General features: G+C 41.5%; 2 protein-coding genes across 3 annotated transcripts in view; both read left to right on the top strand.

Moving 5' to 3' along the window:
- NCAPG2 (non-SMC condensin II complex subunit G2) overlaps nucleotides 1-545 on the top strand; it is a 57,037-nt gene extending 56,492 nt beyond the window's left edge. The window contains exon 30 of the transcript XR_013945918.1: nucleotides 465-545. The gene's annotated coding sequence lies outside the window, so the exon portion shown is untranslated. The remainder of the gene's footprint in view (nucleotides 1-464) is intronic.
- Nucleotides 546-4,881: 4,336 nt separating this feature from the next.
- The window catches only part of PTPRN2 (protein tyrosine phosphatase receptor type N2), a 645,529-nt gene continuing 632,635 nt past the window's right edge, over nucleotides 4,882-17,775 (top strand). Inside the window, exon 1 of one of the 2 annotated variants that reach the window (XM_080579571.1) lies at nucleotides 4,882-5,185. In XM_080579571.1, the coding sequence (XP_080435697.1) occupies nucleotides 5,053-5,185 (133 nt within the window). In that variant the 5' untranslated portion in view covers nucleotides 4,882-5,052. The remainder of the gene's footprint in view (nucleotides 5,186-17,775) is intronic. The other variant, XM_080579572.1, reaches the window with a different exon arrangement.

Genomic DNA, 17,775 nt, shown 5'->3' with positions numbered 1-17,775 from the left:
TCTTGTATGATAAAGGGTTAAGTAACTGTCTTTATAGAAGACGTTATTCAGCTAAATCATCTCACTGCACTTTTTTCTGACATTAATAGTATTTAACATTTTTCACGTAAAGTCTGTGAATATTTTACCTATGTCCTCAAGAGGCATAAAATATAAATAGTAAAATAGTCTAAATGCTGTCTTGTCTGGGCATGGATATAGCATAAGCCTCTCTATCTCCTTCTCTCCTCATTCCCCGCCAATACATCTTAAAGCTGTGCCAAGATATCTAGGTTACTGAATCTTAGATAAACTGCCTGATAGATATTGTTCCCTGTGGATTTTGGACCCATTAACAGGATAAATGATCTGCAATTAACCCACTCAGAGGCCTTGATGGGGCGGGGGGGAAAAGAGGTGAAGGGGTGGCAAGGGGAAGAAAAAATTAATAAGGTAATCTTAATGTTTTTTGTTTTTTTTTTAAGGTTGTGTTTTTCTATGCAGGTAGAGTGTCTTTAGCATTGCTGGAACTGACCTTTTGTTCGGGCTCTTTATACTTGGATAAACTGACAAAGAGCTCTGTGATCCTGAGACATAGCATGCAGTTGTACCGTGCACAAATACACGTGTACTATTCCGATGATCCCGCAGGTGCACCTATGCTTGTGTATATTTAATTCCCAGTCGTAAATAAAAAACAGGTCTGCAAAAGTTCACAAACATGACCTCACTACCTGAGTACATGGAGAAATTCAGATGCTACCTTTGTGTTTTATATTCCTCATACTTAGCTTTTATTATTTTAATCCTGTTTAGTACATTTTACTCACACTACTTAATTGCTTATAAGCATGTAGAGAGGGTGCTCGGGCACTGGAACAGGCTCCCCAGGAAAGGGGTCACGGCACCAAGCTGTGGGAGTTAAGAAGCATTTGGACAATGTCTTCAGACACAGGGTCTGAGATCTGATTTTTTTTTTTTTGGGTGGTCCTTTGGGGACCCAGGAGTTGGACTCAGTGATCCTTGTGGGTCCCTTCCAACTCAGATATTCTATGAATCTATGTAACTATTACGTGTATTTTCTCTTTGTGTATTTTTATGCCCAAATTATTCTCTGGCAGTGTTCTGCTTTAACTGAATCATATATTTATCTACATTTATCTACCACCATCCAGTTTTTCGTTCATGTAATCTTGGTACCTTTTCTTCTTACATTTCTAAAAACTCTATCATTAACTCAGCTTCTTCCATACTAAAGTACTTCTGCTACCAACGTCCTTTCTATCCTGTTTGCTTTTAATAACAGTATTGAATGGCCCAGTGAAAGAGAGAGACGGAAAAAACAAGAGAGTGACCTTCTTAGTGTTAGGTCACCTCTTTGAATCAAACAGAGAAAATGTGAAGCTTTAAGATCTCATGCCGGGCAGGTGTCCTGGCTACCAGGCAATTTGCCATTCTGGGATCATTCTCAGAAAAAGCCCCTTCCTAGTGGAAGTTTGTTTAAACCACATATGTTTCTCATGGAAAGCCTTAGTCAGACAACACAGCATTTTCAACCAGCAAAGTGTTGAAAACCTTCTGTTCAGCTGTGGTTACCATGGATAAGGATGCAAATCTCTCATATGTAAAAAACCATATAGATTATCCAGCTCTCCTATCACTTTGCCTGCCACGTTTTTTACACCTGTAAGGGAATAATAAAGGCTCAGCTTCAGCAATTAAGGACATGATAAACTTTAATGTTATTCACTGTGCTGAAATTTTCAGAGCTGTAATTCCCAACGCCATCCTCCCGTATAGTCTCACATTCACCTCCAGACACATCGCCAATGCAGAGCTGATACTCTCACCTCTTAGCGACCATTCAGTATCTTTACTAGTTTAGAACCCCTTACCAAAACGATATAAATATGTCCTTACAGAAATAACTTACTAATGCACTCTTCTATTCTTTTTTCAAAACTGTCAAGTCCCAAAGTTTGTTAGAGCCCTGCAGCATCCCTGACTTCAAGAATGGAGTTTCATTTTTTTCTAGTCTTTCTAGTAATTTCCACAAATGACTTACACCCTTCAGGAGTTCTTTTCACACAGCTCTGAAATCCATGGAAAACACCAGAATAAAAACCACAATCAAAACAACCTCATAAGGCTGTTAGGCCTAAGCATGGATGCTTAATTTATTATACAGACTATTAAAAACCTTGGCACCGAGAAATGTCTTGAGAAAAAGATTGTGAACCAGCAAGTAACCTGCATGTGTCATAACATATTTACGCTGTAATTCTGTTATTCATCTAATTTACACACAGACTGAAGGCTTGCAGTTTTTACCCGTGTCATTAATCAAACTCATTTTATGTAATCCTACTGACTTCAATCTGTCTGTTCCCGGAGCTTTAAAACAGGTCTGTGTATCCTTCCTAGGTGCAGCCTACTATAAAACCATAAAATACAGCCAGGCAGGGAATACTTCAGACTTGCCAGTCCTGAGAACTGCTACTTGAGTTATTTCCAAATGCCCCATTCACCTACCGATTGACTCTTCACTCTTTTCTTGACACCTTACTCCCGCCTTTCCTAACCTTGTGTACTCAAGGATTTCTTCCTGGCTTTACTGAATGCTCTTTCTCTCTTGATTTTTCACATTGCTTCACATGCATTTGAACAAATATTATTATTTTGCTAATCCCCTGTACAAAGTGGCTATGAGAATTTTAATTTCCTTTTAAAATCTGCGTAGTATTTGACCATAAATTCACGGGGACTATGCAAATTGTTTGTTGCAGAGCTGCAAGGCCTTTCAATAATAATACCACTATTTTGTATTTTGACGAACAACTTGTTCTTTCGGTGTGCCTGCCATTTGCTCCTTTCTTACCTTCAGTTGTTTTGCAGTTCTCTGCTAATTCAAATGACCTTTTTCCTTGTTCCTACTACTAGCTTTTAAAGCCAGATGGTTTGCATAACCCATGAGAATATACTAATTTATGTTTCAGCGCTTTCATTTCTCATCTTGTCCTTTCCATATAATGCTTTTCCCCCCTTTTTTTGCCTCTACCCTTTCAGTGCTCAGATTTCTTTCTGAACCATTTAAATTGATTTCTTGAGGTAAAGAACATTTGGCTTAAAGGGACCTTTTGGGTTCATGAAACCACTCCCAGGCAAGACGTAAGCAAGCATGTAATAGACCTCAAGGACAGAAATGCTTCAAAACACCACCCATCCCGTTTGCAAACCTTGGGCCAGCACCCAGCAACCAGTGTCCATATATTTTTTTGAAATTTCTGATTTCTGAACCAAATATTGCTCTTGTTTGCAGCCAAGATGCCAGCCTTAACCACTCAGCAAAGGAGGGGACTTTGCACTAAGCTCTAGAAACCATGAATCTTCCCTAGCATAGAGGCTTACGTTTTTCCCTGAGTAAGACAGAATTACAGGAGTCTGCAACTGTTCATCCGGGCACCAGGAGCTGTAAGTGCCCCATTTGGGCCCTGCAGACCTCCACACAGCCCTGTACCCAGAGCCTGGGGTAAGGCTCACCCCTGGGCCACCAGACTTGGCAGGTGCCAGCTGGTCCCAACGTGGTGGCTGGATGCTGTGTGTTGACCCTGGTCCAGCTGCCACTTTTGTCAGCAAGGAAGACGAGGTGGTGGGAAAGTGGCCGTGGGAAGCCCTTTAGCCATCTCATGCTTTTCCAGGATCAGTTTGTTCTGTGGGCTTCCTTAATTTAATTTTCTGGTCTATGGCAAAGTCACTTTAAGCAGATAGATGTTGGGGTGACGGAGGGGGCTGGGACCCAGCCATCCCTCACAGCAGCACAGAGCTGGGTGTCCTGGCCAAACGTGGATCTCCTGCCAGCAAGCATGGCAGCTGCGCTATTTCAGCCTGGGGACTGCAAATTGCTGCGTTGAGGACTCAGTATATGACACTGAGAGTTTGTGAATGAAGAGGCAGTCAATCATAGAAAAATCATAGAATTAGTAAGGTTGGGAGAGACCTCCAAGACCACCTGGTCCAACCATCCCCCTACCACCAATGTCACCACTAAACCATCTCCCTAAGCACCATGTCCAACCTTTCCTTGAACACCCCCAGGGACGGTGACTCCACCACCTCCCTGGGCAACCTGTCCCAATGCCTGACTGCTCTTTCTGAGAAGAAATGTCTCCTCATTTCCAACCTGAACCTCCTCTGGCACAACTTGAGGCCATTCCCTCTAATCCTTTCACTAGTTACCTGCGAGAAGAGGCCAACCCCCAGCTCCCCCCACCTTCCTTTCAGGTAGTTGTGGAGAGCAATGAGGTCTCCCCTGAGCCTCCTCTTCTTCATACTAACTAACCCCAGATCCCTCAGTTCCAATGTGTTTGTGCCTGAGCCCGCTGCTCCCTCCCACAGCCAGACCCAGAGCTCCCAGTCCCAGAGTGAGCTGGGGATAGTGGTGAGTGGTGAGGATGAGGGGACCACAAGTGCCTCAGGTGCTGGAGGTGCTGGCCTGAGGCCTCACAAGGTCCTGCAGCACGGACTTTTCTGTGGAAAAACCCTATGGTAAATAAATGACTACTGAGGAGGCCACAGGGAGAATCCACCCACCTAGCGCATTTTCTAGGACAAAACTTTGACACGGGCTGCACTGGGTTTACACGCGTGAGGCATTCACATTGAATACATCACCCCCCCCACACACACACACACATCAACGCCCCATTCTCGGCCATCTTCGTGTGGGGGCTTCAAGCGGGAAGACTCCGGGGCCCCTAACCCGGGTCAGCCTCAGCCCCAAGCTCCGTCCCCGGTCCTCCCCGCGGGTCCGGGCGCCCCCGGGCGGGGAAGGAGGGAGCCGGGAGCGGGCAGCAGGCAGCGGGGAGGCGGCGCCGCCGAGCGGGAAGGGGCAGCCCCCGCCTCCGCCGGGCGGGCCGGGGCGGAGCGGAACGGAGCCGGCTCGGCGGCGGTCGCTGTCCTGGGTGTTGAACCGGCTGCGGGAGAAGGCGAAAGGGAAAGCGGGCGGCATGGAGTGAGGGGGCCGGCGGCGGCGGGCAAGGGAGCGGGGGGGCGGCAGCCTGCGATGGGCCAGGCATGATGGGGGCGCTCGGCTCCGTCCTCCCTCTGCTGCTGCTGCTGCTGGCGGTGCTGCTGGTGGTGCTGCTGCAGGTCGTCGCCGCCGCCGCCCCGCGCAGCCAGCCGCCCTCCGCCGGCGAGGCGCGGATCGGTGAGTGGGGAGCGGGGCGGGGGGCGCGGGGGGCTGGCGGGCAGCGGGGCCGCGCCGTCCCCTCCTGCCCTCGGGAGCTGCCGGCCTCACACGGGCGGCCGCGCCCGTCCTCCGCTCACCTCGCGGCCACCGGCCCCTGCACCTCACCACCGGGCTCCCCGGCGCCCTCACGGCTCTCCCGCCCGTCCCAGGGGGCTGCCCCGGGGTGGGGGATGAGGCTGTTGGGGACGCCTCCGTGGAGCTGGGCTCCCCTCAGCGCTGCGAACTTCCACCGAGGCGAGCCCAAGGCCCCTGAAGTCGAGGTGGTGCAGTGGGGAGGCAGCCAGCCTCGAAGCGTTTGACCCTCGCCCCAGCTGAGGGGTTTCAGCCCTCATAATTGGAAAATGCAGGAGAGCCCCAGGCCACAGCCCCCCCCCGGCTTTTGGGGGTGACCACCCCTCAGTCGTTCTGCCGAAGGTGGGAATCAGCAGGGCTGAGGTGGTTAAGGCTGGTTCAGAGGTGTCTAAAAATACCCAGTCCAGCCCCACGAAGACCATTAAGCAGCCTCCTTCTGATGAGATGTGCCCAGACGAACCCCTTCCTCTTTTAGAGGACACCTTCTGGATTTAACATCTTGAGGAAAACTCCCCACCTGCTAAAATCCTCCTCATGAGCAAGGAGGGGTCCTGAAAACAAACTCTGTGCATCCAGGGTCGATGCTGTTCTCCCCTGTGACCCTCCCAGGCAGTCAGTCCTCCCCTTGCACTGAGGCACTAGTAGCTGCTCACCAGAATTGTCTCCAACGATACGTGTTAATACAGTCAGTCTCACTTCACTTGTAGTATCTTCCCCAAACTCACCTTAAACCAAGAAGGTCGTAACTTGTTTTTTGTCCCAGTTTAAGAGCTAGAGTGGTTATGGAGATCAGAGAGTGAAAGCTAAACTAGCTGTCTCTAAGAAATCTTCAGAAGACAAAATATAAAATGACTTTCAGTAACAAAGCAAGCCTTTCGCAAAAGTATCCTCATGTATGCTCTGTTTATTAAGGAAGAAAAATCAGCTGACCTTTTTTTTTTATTTTTTTAAATGAGGCTTCAGTCAAGTGGCAATAAAAATGATCTATTAAATGCTTGCTCTAGTGAAGGTGGTGATGCGAGGTTTTAAGAAGAAACATTTTGGACTGGATATACCCCTCCCTTCCTTCTCTCTCTCCTGGTTGCTATAGATATAGACTGTTTCTCCTTTTCTTCTGGGGAGAAAGCTTGCATAAAAATACTGAAAGTAAGAGCTGCAATTTTTATGTTTAATAATAATGTGCTGGGTTCTGCATTGTACTTTCAAACTAGCTACATTTTGATTCACTCTCCCTAAACATGAACTGCCAATCAATCTGGGTCGCAAAATATTTTTCGGTGTGTTGTAGCTACAAAGCAATGTTTGTGTGTTTGTCACTTCCCTGTAGCTTCCCTGAGCTTCTGCCTCGGCAAGGATGCCTGCCAGCCTGTAAAGGCTGTCCTTGGTGGAAGGGAGTGGGGGCAGAGCAGGCTGCATTTACACAGTGAATCCGGTGGTCTAGGAGGTATGGTTCAGAGATCTGTCTGTAGCAGCGAAGCAAGTTCAACCTTTCTACTTCTGGCTGGGATGGGGAAATTGCTGATATCTTACAGCTCTGAAAGAGGGGGAAGGGTTTATTGCATTTGACAAGATGCAGGAAAATGTTTGCTTTGCTGAAACTGAAGCAGTTTTAGCTCTCTCTTCTTTTAGAGTTCCTTTCTTTCTTTTATCGAACAGTGTTACAAATCTTATTAATCTCAAGTTCAAACTATCTGTTATAATAGATTCCATACAATTTTAGTCTACATTTTTAGGCACAAACAGCAGATGCAAATGTAATTTTACAAGGTATCTGAGTCTGGGGATTATTTGTGGTTATAGGTGGAAGATACCCATTTCTTGGAAGATACCCAGTTACCCAGATACCCAGTTTCTTCTTGGACAGTCCCATTTTCTTTGACTGGAAATTGAACGCAGATGCATTATAAAACCTCTATAACACGTGCTGGAAACTGACTTAAAAGCCATGTAATTACAGAAACAGTTTTTATATTAATTTCTTTCTATTAAGTGTTTCAGAAAGTCCTCCTAAAAGCTGATTCTGAAGTAGAAGTTTATGACCTTTACTATTTTATGGGATGTTTTCATCTTATTTCATTCTTTTTGTCTTTTTTTTCCCTCAACTTTTCTCCGTGCTCCCCAACACGGTAGTCATCTCCAAATGGTGATCTGTTTCTTTTGTCACATACTTACAAACTTGTTTAAGAAATTGGAAGTTTTAAGTCATAATTAAATAAAATAACGTATCTTTGCATTTGTGCTTCTACTGCCTGTATAATTCATGAGGCTTTGTAGATTGTTCCTGTGGGAAGGTGTTTTTATAAGATGCAATTCTCAACAAGAGCACATATTGTCTTCTGCTTCTTCCATTTCTTGACATTTATAGTAGTTTTTAAAATGTGAACAAATAAGGAAAAGTATGGCCCTTCTCCCTCTGTCTCTTGCCCAGGTTTAGCCTAGGAAAGATATTATCTTTCCACAACAAAAAATACACTGAGTACATTTTAGTGTTCATTAGTCTTTGGTGAAACAGCAGGATTGGGAATTTAATACTCTAAATTAATCTTTATTTGTTTATAAAACACAATCCATTTGAGATTGTGGAACTTTTTAAAAAGTGTTTTACAAAGTAATCTTCTATAAACAATCTATCCCAATTATGTTTGCTAAATTCTTCAGACTTGGGTTATTCTGCTCCTGTAATGATGGCTGTATAGATTTTTTTCTATAAGTAACTTTATTATTAGCAAATGATTACGCTGAGGAAGAAGTTAAACTTAAAATGTCTTCCAATAAACACTAGGCAGTTACTTTGGTAAAAAATGTGGCTCCACCGAATAAAGTATTTTCATGCAAGTGTGGGCATGCTGCAGTGCCTTCGCATTGACCTCTACTGTGTAAAACAATGCGTATAACCTTCAGTGAATACGAGTATAATTTGGCAATAGAAATTAATCCTTTGTGCTGCTCATCATCCTGATTTTTTTTTTTTTAGTCTGAAGGTTCTTCTTAAATGAGTACTTTAACATGCTGCGGAAATTTCTAGAAGTAGTTGTTCCATACACCATGTAAGAAGTTCCTTCAAAGTTGTATTCAAATCATCGTTTGCAAATTTCTGCAAGTCGAATGCCTGTGATTTTAATTTTTAACCAACAAAAAGACAAGTTGGTCAAATTTCAGCTTATAAACATGTAAGATTCTTTTGAATCCGTAGCTGTGAGCGTTTCTTTTCATTAGCATTTAAATGTGGTTGACTTTACTCAAAGACTTTTATATAATGTTGCATGTAATTTATAGGACTTTCACAAAGTGTGGCGTGTATGTTTAACAGTGGAAAGAAATAACTTCAGCATAGGTTAGGAATTTCCTGTGATTGAAGTTGAACAGAAGTAAGAAATAAGAAGAACAGGGATTTCATTTACCATTGATAGAAAGAATTTCTTCAGTGTGGATTCTTACATTACAAGAGGATGAAATAAATAGTAGGACAAATAACAAAATAGAAAACCCTTGGCTTTGAGTCAGTGCTTCAAATATGATGCAAAGGATGTCGTGAAAGAGAGCCTTTGCCTGTGGCTGTTTCATGGGGAATGGCAAAAACATGGATCTTGGTTTAGTTCTTGTTGGGTGGATGTTGCTATGACAAAATTAACGTAACTATTGTTCTCATTTCACATTGTCAACTATCTTGGAGAACCATGACAGAAACTAGACTTAAATTTTGCTTCCTGCAGCAAGTTTGAGCTGAGCTGAAGCTCACTGAAGTCAATATCAGCCTTCCCATTGACTTCCACAGCGTTTGCATCAAAATTCCAGTTGAGTCTTGCAGCCACTGGCTGAGAAAGTAGGGGAATTAGTTACCATCTGTTCAACAGATAGAATCAACTTGACTTTGCCATGACAGTTAGAGTAATTTTGGACTTCTCATAGGCACGGAGTTATAATGATATCATATTGCTTTGATGTAATTATTAATGATATGTAATTTATGATAATGATAGCAAAGAAACATACCAAGACAATTTAACTAAGACAGTGCTATATACTCATAGTGTGAAGGATTCAATGTGTGAAGTTTCCCTTCATCAGAAGTATTTACTTGCTTTCTTGTATTCTAGAAATGTTTCTAAGTAAGCAGTCATGTCAAAAAGCAATACTAATGTCTAGCTTGATATCAAGGTATGCGTACCTGCTAGTTCCATTGAAAAGGAGATAAGAATATGCATGGATGTTTTTGGCATCAGGTCATTACTGTTCTACACTATCCTTTTCAACTTGAAACATATTGTCCACACCTTCTTTTACTGTCATCTGACTTGTCTTGTATTTGCTGAGAGGTTCAAATAGACAGGAATTGAATTAATTCATTTATGGATAAAAGGAAGTCATCGCAGGTTGTTCTGGAGGTTGTTCATAGGATGGGATTTCTAGAGAGGTTTTCTTCTTTTATCTGCTTACCCAATTGAGAGAAAACAGAGAGTTCTGGAAATACAAGCTCCTTTCTGCTTCACACCTGAGCGTACCTCAACATTTATCTATGTTGTTTGGTGAACTAGAATAATATTTCTACTTGTCTTCTTTTTTCTGTTACCAAGGAAGAATACCAGTCCCCAAAACTTGATCATACTGCACCATCATCATGCCATGCCATCAGTCAGTCTGCCAAGAGGAAATGAGGTTACTCCTAGTTGTTAGATCCTGCAATACTCAGGCAGTTCTGCTAACAGCAAAGGGTACTTAATGTTGGCATGTTGATGATAAATAAGCAGTTGTCACGGTGAACAGCAATGTTTTTAAACATCAGTGTGGAGAGGCTGCCCTTAGTGAGAAAAAGGCAACTGCAGTCCCTGAAGGCGGTGGAGGCCACTGGTAAGTGGGGAGCTGAGGTTCATTGATCAGGTTTACATTGTCTGGAAAGAGAGCGTAAGAATATGAGCTCACATTTAGGTGATTACCATTGGTCATATATATTGAAATCCACAGGAAGGAAGCCAAAAAGTAGTATATATGCCAGCTTCCTCAAACCAATATATGTTTTGACCTCACTTTAAGCCTAAAATTTTGAAAAACCTCTGAAGCTACTCTTACAAGAACAGGATATTTAAGGTCTTGCTAAAATCCGTGTTAGTGTTTATAAGCAGATTTAGGAGTGCATCCAATGAAGACTGAAGGAAAGATCAACCTGGTCCTGGTGATAAAGCTGGCAAAAGATGGAAAGCATCCAAGAGGGAAAGTTCACTGCTAATCTCCACTGAAGACAGGATGCTGAGCTGGATGTGTTTTTGGTCAGGCTCAGCATGGTCATTCTTGATAAATTTAGGAAGTTAAGTAATGTTGTTGCTGGTGAAATGGCTTTATGTTTGCAGATGAAGAATAAACAGGTGAAGATGCAGAAGAAGAAGAGACAAACAGCTTGTTTGCAGGGGAACAATCAGAAGAGAGGCCAAGGAGTAGAGGCATTTGGGGAATGTGGATGTTTAAAAAGGGAAATGAGAAATGAGGTGTAAAAGTAAATGCATTGGAATTGGAGCTCATGAATGGAGATTAGTGTGTTGTATAGAATCTACAAATACATAAACTGATGACTCGATGGGGTTACTCATTCTCATAGAGGAGACAGTCAAATGCAGCAGCAAAATTGAGATGTTCAATGGGCCTGATGGAGGCATGAGAAAATGAGGCAAGGTGACAGGAAGGAAAAGCAGAAACATCAGTTCATTCATTTAGGCCAAAACCATGGCCACAGGGGAGTCGGGTAATGTGTGTAGACTATGTAAAGTTGTCTGGGGATAGCAAAAAAAGATGTATTTCTCCTAACGTGAGAGCTGGGATTCATCTAACTAAACGTGATTATTGGAGCTAATCACTCTAGGTGCCTTTTAACCTAGATCTAGTTTATACATTTCAATTTTTCTTTCCCAAACGTACATAGCTAACACAGGTCAGATAAATATCTCCCAGAATGCAGCTATTCCTTTCCACTTGGTATTGTCTTGTGTAAGTTTCCCAGGACAGGGAGACTATCTCTCTGGCTATAAATATCTACGTGGTTGGTATTGCGTCGTAACAATGCAAAAATCAGACGCTCAGCTTACGCTTGGGGAAAGGCAAGCACATCTGGGGAGTCATTCACCTTTCTTCCCCCACTGAACAGAGCCTAATGACATAGCTTAAAGTGAAGGTAAGTTGGTTAAGGATCACCTCCTGTGTTACTTCAAAAACAGAGGCATGACTTTGAGACATGTAGGTCTCACCAGTAAGCTGGTTAGGAAGGTCCTGTGAATTGTCGGGCACGTTTGTCACGTAAGGGACTGAAATGAGTAATGCTGCTGAAGGACTTCACTAGTCCTGGAAAAACTTTTCCTTGAGACAGTCACCTCTGGTAATTGCAAACAGATAAAAGTGACCTCCGAATGAGATGGAAGAAATGAGCAGACTGGAGTGAGTGAGTAAAGGAAATAAAGCAGGTAAATAAGCAGGTAAATGGTCTGCGGGTAAGATGATAGACAAATGCTAGGGGAGTCTGGTGGTGGGAGAGCTGAAGGAAAGGACCGTGGGACTTTCTAGTTTTGGACAGTCAAGAGAGAGCATGAAGGGCACGGAGGCTAATGTGTCTGTAGGATTACTGAGTTTTCCTATGTGAGTTTTAGGGGCTTTGCTTTGAGGGGGGTTGGGAGGACTCTATTTTTATCTCAACAATTTCACAGTGTCAATAACACACTATAGCATTCCCAATAACAGTAGGGCGTTCAGAACAGCTGTGCTCATCAAAAACTTAGGGAACTGTTTTCTGAAAAGATTAGCGAGGCTTAGCTTTATAGAATTTATTCCTTTTGAGAAGGAATTTTTGAGAAGTAAAGTAGCTTAGGAAATTACTGCATCCTATTTTTTTCTAGAGTTTCTTTCAGCGCAACATACTTGACAAGTACTAAACAGTCTGCTGATGCACAGCCTTTCTCAACTGATAGTTAGCACTTAACACTGCATACCTACTTTGCTTCAAACTAATAAGTTGATAAAACAAGCTATTTTAAGGTGTAAAAATCAGTAACTAGACGTTTTATGGGAAGTACAGCTGGTTGTAGTGGGTGTAAGGTCTTTTCTTTCAGTCATAGCTTAACAGCATGCAATGATGGTTACATAAGCTTGAAATCAGAGCCAACAAGTACAAGGTAAAGCAGAAGGATGTACATGCCTCCCAAAATGTAATATGCTTCCAGATGCCCTCAGAGAAAATAATGCGAGTGAGACCGAGCACACATTACATAATGAACTTACAAAGTTCAACAAAAGGCAAGAACATCCACACACATAAAAAGCTTGTTTACCCTCCTCCCCATTCATCTTTGATCTCTCAGGCTTGCAGCTCAACACATTCTACAAAATACCTTACCAAAATCAATCTTCAGTGCTGAAAGACTGATAGATATTCGGGATTTCAGGCACATCAACATTTTCTGTTCTCATTATTCTGCAGGAGATATTACCTGTCTGTCTCTTGCTGTCCTAAAAGGGCTAAAGATACTCTTCCTTATTAACATTCTGCTCTGCACCAAAGGGCTATCTTTCCCCTAAAACTTTCTAAAGGTGGTTAATACAGTTCAGCTGAACTCTGAGCAGTTCTTTCTGACAATTGCTTTACTTGTAAGGCAAAGGTCTCATCCTCAGGCCTGATGACGAGTTTGTGTGTTAAGAAATGGTCTGTGTTTTTTCAACTATTACCAGGCAGCAGCTTTGCAATACAGAATGCTTGGCAGTAGCAACTGTTTATGGTATTCCCGCCAGGAAATGCTTGATCTTGCCTTTGGACAGAGTATTGTTTTTGCTGAAACAAACAAAAAATTAAAAAAAAAATAAAAAAAAAAGGAACCAAATCACAGCCTTGCTCACAAGTTATAGCAGGGCTGATGTTAGTGCTGGTATCCCTGAAACGCCAACAGGGAGATGGGTTTGGGGATAGAACTATGTCATGCTAATAGTGCCCCTGAATTCTCCACAGCATGAAACTTTGACTTGTGTTGTCCTTATAAAGGACAGTCTCCTATTAACCTGAGTTCTCTGTCGGAAAGGATTTGGAAGTTAGATTTCATATTCTATTTACTCTTCAGATGTGAATTACAAACATGGTAGCAAAGATGATAATCTGTGATTAATGGAGATAAATCACCACCAAAGAATGTGAATGTTAATTCTATTTTTAAAGAATATGTACATCATGGTGTATTTATCTTGCAGAATGATTTGTTATAATTTTAATTTAGATTGTGGAATGCTTTATGTACTTTCTGTTTATATTTCAGCTTTATTTGATATCTAATGTGATAGATGTTAGGCTATCAAACATCTTCAGTGAGCTATTACTCTTATAATGCCCATTCCTTTTCTAGATTTGAGCACAGCTCAGTATTGCAGTATGGGGTTAATGCAATGCCTTGCTTACACTGGCAAAATATTGTACCCAGCTTCTTCTGTGTCCTGCCCTCATGTCTTCTCAGCTAAGCACCGTTTCCCACTGTCACAGCACCTCCGCATGGATTATAGCGACTGCTCCCATTTGTTGGAGGAGCAACCAGGCACTATCCTACTTCTTACTTATGTCCTAAAAGAAGAAAGAAAGGAGGAAGGAGGAGAAGCTGGGAATTAGGCATCTCTCATGGGTTTCTGGAAATAGACGAGTGTTAATGAAGACAAGATCCCAAAGTAAATACCAGGCAAATGAATGAAGGTGAACACATCTTGGAGTTGGTGACATGGCTGACAGCGATAAACCCCAACATTCTTCAGCAGAGTGTTTTCCTTTCAGATTTTTGATTTTATTTGATCTATATTTAAGAAATATCTTTTTATTTATTCATTTATTTATTTGTAACCCTTAAAATCTGGGGTCCAGTTCTTCAATGTTCCCTTTCCTTGGAACGAATGAAATTTCAGTATGAACTGAAATTGCAAAGATTTTAAAATACTCTTGTTAGCACTACCTATCTGAAGGTTTATTCTGGTTAACTAGGTCAGCTCATAGCTATGATTTACCAACATACATTACATTCAGGGGGTGATTTCCACGGGCAAATTGCAGCAATAAAAGTTGCTTATTCAAAATGAATGCAACAATAGTAAAAACAAACGTTGAAGGGAAGAACAAAGTTAACTATGATCTTCTGTGCTAGCTGTTATTTTCCATCTTCAGAGCTACAAAAAAATGAAACGATGTTCTTAGGAAGCAATTACACTTTTAAACAGGATAAAATTTATAATGCTATAATCAAACAGCATTTAAAAAGCAGAATGGGAAGGCTGTTTTAGTAGTCTGCGTGTTTGGTTTTATGCCACCCTACCAGACAAAGATCTACAGTTGAGGGCTTTTTTTTTTTTCCCTGTCCATTTGCTTTTGTTTCTCTGAGTAACACCTGCTCTATAGAGTTGGTAATCTGAAAGTAAATAACTGGGAAGGGAGGAGGAAATGGACACAGCACACAGGCTTGAGAATAAACAGCTGTCAAATGGCTGACATTTTAGAAAGCAGAGCACAGCTTTTATGAAGGATCTGATCCAGCTTGAATGGAGGATCTGATCACACCCAGTTGTCAAATTTTCCTAATTAAATAATTACCTGAGAGGACTTTAGAACAATACTTTATCATCTTGAGGTTGTGGAACTGTTTTTCTAGTTCAGCAGATAGGGAAGAGCTCCGAAATTTTCAGCTCCCCCATGCCAGGCTGGCTGTGCAGGTGGCTACTAGGACCGTAGTCATGCTGCTTTCCCTGAGCTTGCAGATTAGGGAGGTTTATGTCATGCAATATGAGTTTTAGATATGGACAGAGAAACTAAATTAAATAGGAGTGTGTATAAACAGGCGGAGGGTCTCACTTAAGCCTCAGCACGGAGGTGCCAGAATGTGAAATGAGGTGTACGTGTGTTTGGCCACCTAACACTTGTTTAACAGGGTGGGCTTCTTTCCATTATCTTTCTTTTTACCCATCCTGTATTAGGGTAATACTAACTGGCTTTCAGGTGAGGGTTCATCACAGCACAAGAAAACGCGGCTCCCAACAGAAGTGTAACATCCAGCCTTTCATGAAGAACCTCACCAGTTTTCCTGGAACTGTTCAGTGTTTGGTATAAATGAGAACTGTTGCAGGTTCAGTTCCTTCTGACGTTGCTGGTTTTAGTCCAGAGTTCCTGGATTTAAGGTGATTTAAGACATCAAATGTTTGAACAGGGCTTGCCTACAGCTGCTTTTATAGAATACGATTAGCTCTATTTAAGATAGAGTATTAGCAAATAAATATTTGAACATTGTCTTTCCAGCCAATTTTCCATCATCTCTTCCAGTCTGGAGGATAGCCTTCCTTCAGGGGCTCCCACATTTTCCAACAGGTGAAGAATCTATCTACCATGGTTTCTGTTGAGTGAAGACTCATTCTTACCCGTTTTTATTTATGTATTTTTTTCCCACCTTCCAGTCCCTTCAGCTCTTGTCAGCTGTGCTAACAGAACTCTGTTTGACCAGCTTCACCATTGCTGTGTAACCTTTGGAAAGTCCTTCCTGGTTTGTAAAAAAAAAAAAAAAGGAACCATTTGCTGTCTGCAAATGTGACACTTCCTGAATACACATTAGATAAAGTACATAACTTTCTTATTAAGTAGAGCTTCAGAAATTAATTGTACAAATGTGTATAAATTAAAGCAATGAATGCTGATAGAGACATGGTGGGAAACACAAAAACAGAAAAAAAGGGGAAGAGAAAGTGTTAGGAATAAATAGCCTTTAAATGTGACAAAGTGGAAGTTGGCATAGTGTCATAATCTGTTCTGCTGGAGTCAGTACACAACATCTCTTCTTCCTAGTCTTTGAAAGTAAACAATCAGTAAACTAGCAGCTCTGTTGTAAAGCGATTAATTTCATTATGTACTTTCTCAACACTAGTTCATTCCACTGTATTTTACATGCTGTTTATGCATACCTATTTTTAGTCACATTTCATTTGTGAATAATGCATCAGGTATTCTGATGATAGTTTTTTCGTGTCATAAATCACTAGAGAGCTGTTTCTATAATAGTTTGTTACCTGAAAGCTATGATTAAGCCTGCCTGTTTAATTTTGGTTCTGATTGCCTATGCAAATAGTTAGGCATATGCTTAACTATAGGGAAGTGCTCTTGTCACTTAGGAAATGGGGCTGCTCCCTCCTTTTGCTTTCACTGTAGGTCACAAAGCAATTTTGATTATACCTCAAATTTGTATATAATCAGGACTTTTTTTTTCATTTGTATTTGAGAACTTTAACAACATCCACATTTCACACACTAGAAGAGTCTGTAATAACAAATTTCACACTGCTGTCACCCGTGTGCATCTTTAGGGTTACTTAAAGAATTTGTGTATTTCCAAATACCATAATTAGAGCAGGGTTTTTAAATTGAGAATAGATATGAATTCCTGAAATTACTTTGAATCTGCTATTTGCAATGCCTTCTGCAATAACAATGCTTTGTCTGTCGTTTACTTTGTTCTTAATTGATATGGCACACCACTTTAGGATGAGTTAGAAGCTTTGGTTTTCATTCTCCTCTGATGGGTAGGTATCTGGTGACATCTGGGATGGGCTGTAAAAACCTACATTTGAGAAGATGCAAATTAACTGAACGTTTCTCTGAAAGAGGATTAGTGCCAAAAATCCACTAACTGATGCTTTACAACTGCAAGAAACATGAAGGAGTTTGTTTCTTCTCTTCCAAAGCTGATCACCAGTATACACATTGCCAACTCTCCCTCAAAAGAATAACTTTAACTGGACCTTAAAGATCAAGGAGAGAACACCAGGTATCTTGTAGTTAGAGAGCAAATAAATATAAATTCCTGTGATAATCTCCAGATGAATGAATTTTGTATTCACTCTGCAATTTCTCAGTTCATATATTATCTATGTGTAGTTATTCTCCATATGTGAGAAATTGGAAATAGCTTTTTATTCTTGGTCTCATCTCAGGAGGTGCAAAGTTAAATCTGCAAATACATCTTTTTGCAAATGTAAGCTTTTTTTTTATGAAAATTGTATGTTGCTATAGAATTAAAAATTATTAGGAATTTTCCCTTTGAGGCAATTGAGAATTTTCTCCGCAGAAGAGAGACCGCTGTGTGGCTGTGGGGAAAGAAAGTAGGACAGAATGCAGCAAGTGAGAAGTCATTATGGAAATTGCTAAAAACTTCAGTCACCTTTTCCGCTGCATTCTTATCCATGCTGAATATAAACTTGATTCCTCTGAGGAGCTTCCCTGTGCTTTTAACTTGACCCAGAACTCTCTTAAGCCGGTGTTTAAGTTTGAAGACATTGCTAGGAAGATGATACTGTAGCAACGAAAAAGTGATATTTTTTTAGATTTGATAGAAAGCCTAAGTGTCCTTGCCTGAATCTTTTCCAGATTTCACAATAGGAATTTTGTCAATGTCACATGGTATTTGTGGGATGAATTATCAAAAAATAGTCAAGTAATG

The sequence above is a fragment of the Anser brachyrhynchus genome (genome assembly GCF_964034855.1).
Source record: "Anser brachyrhynchus genome assembly, chromosome: 2".
Taxonomy (NCBI): domain Eukaryota; kingdom Metazoa; phylum Chordata; class Aves; order Anseriformes; family Anatidae; genus Anser; species Anser brachyrhynchus.
This window is presented reverse-complemented; position numbering and strand designations above follow the sequence as displayed.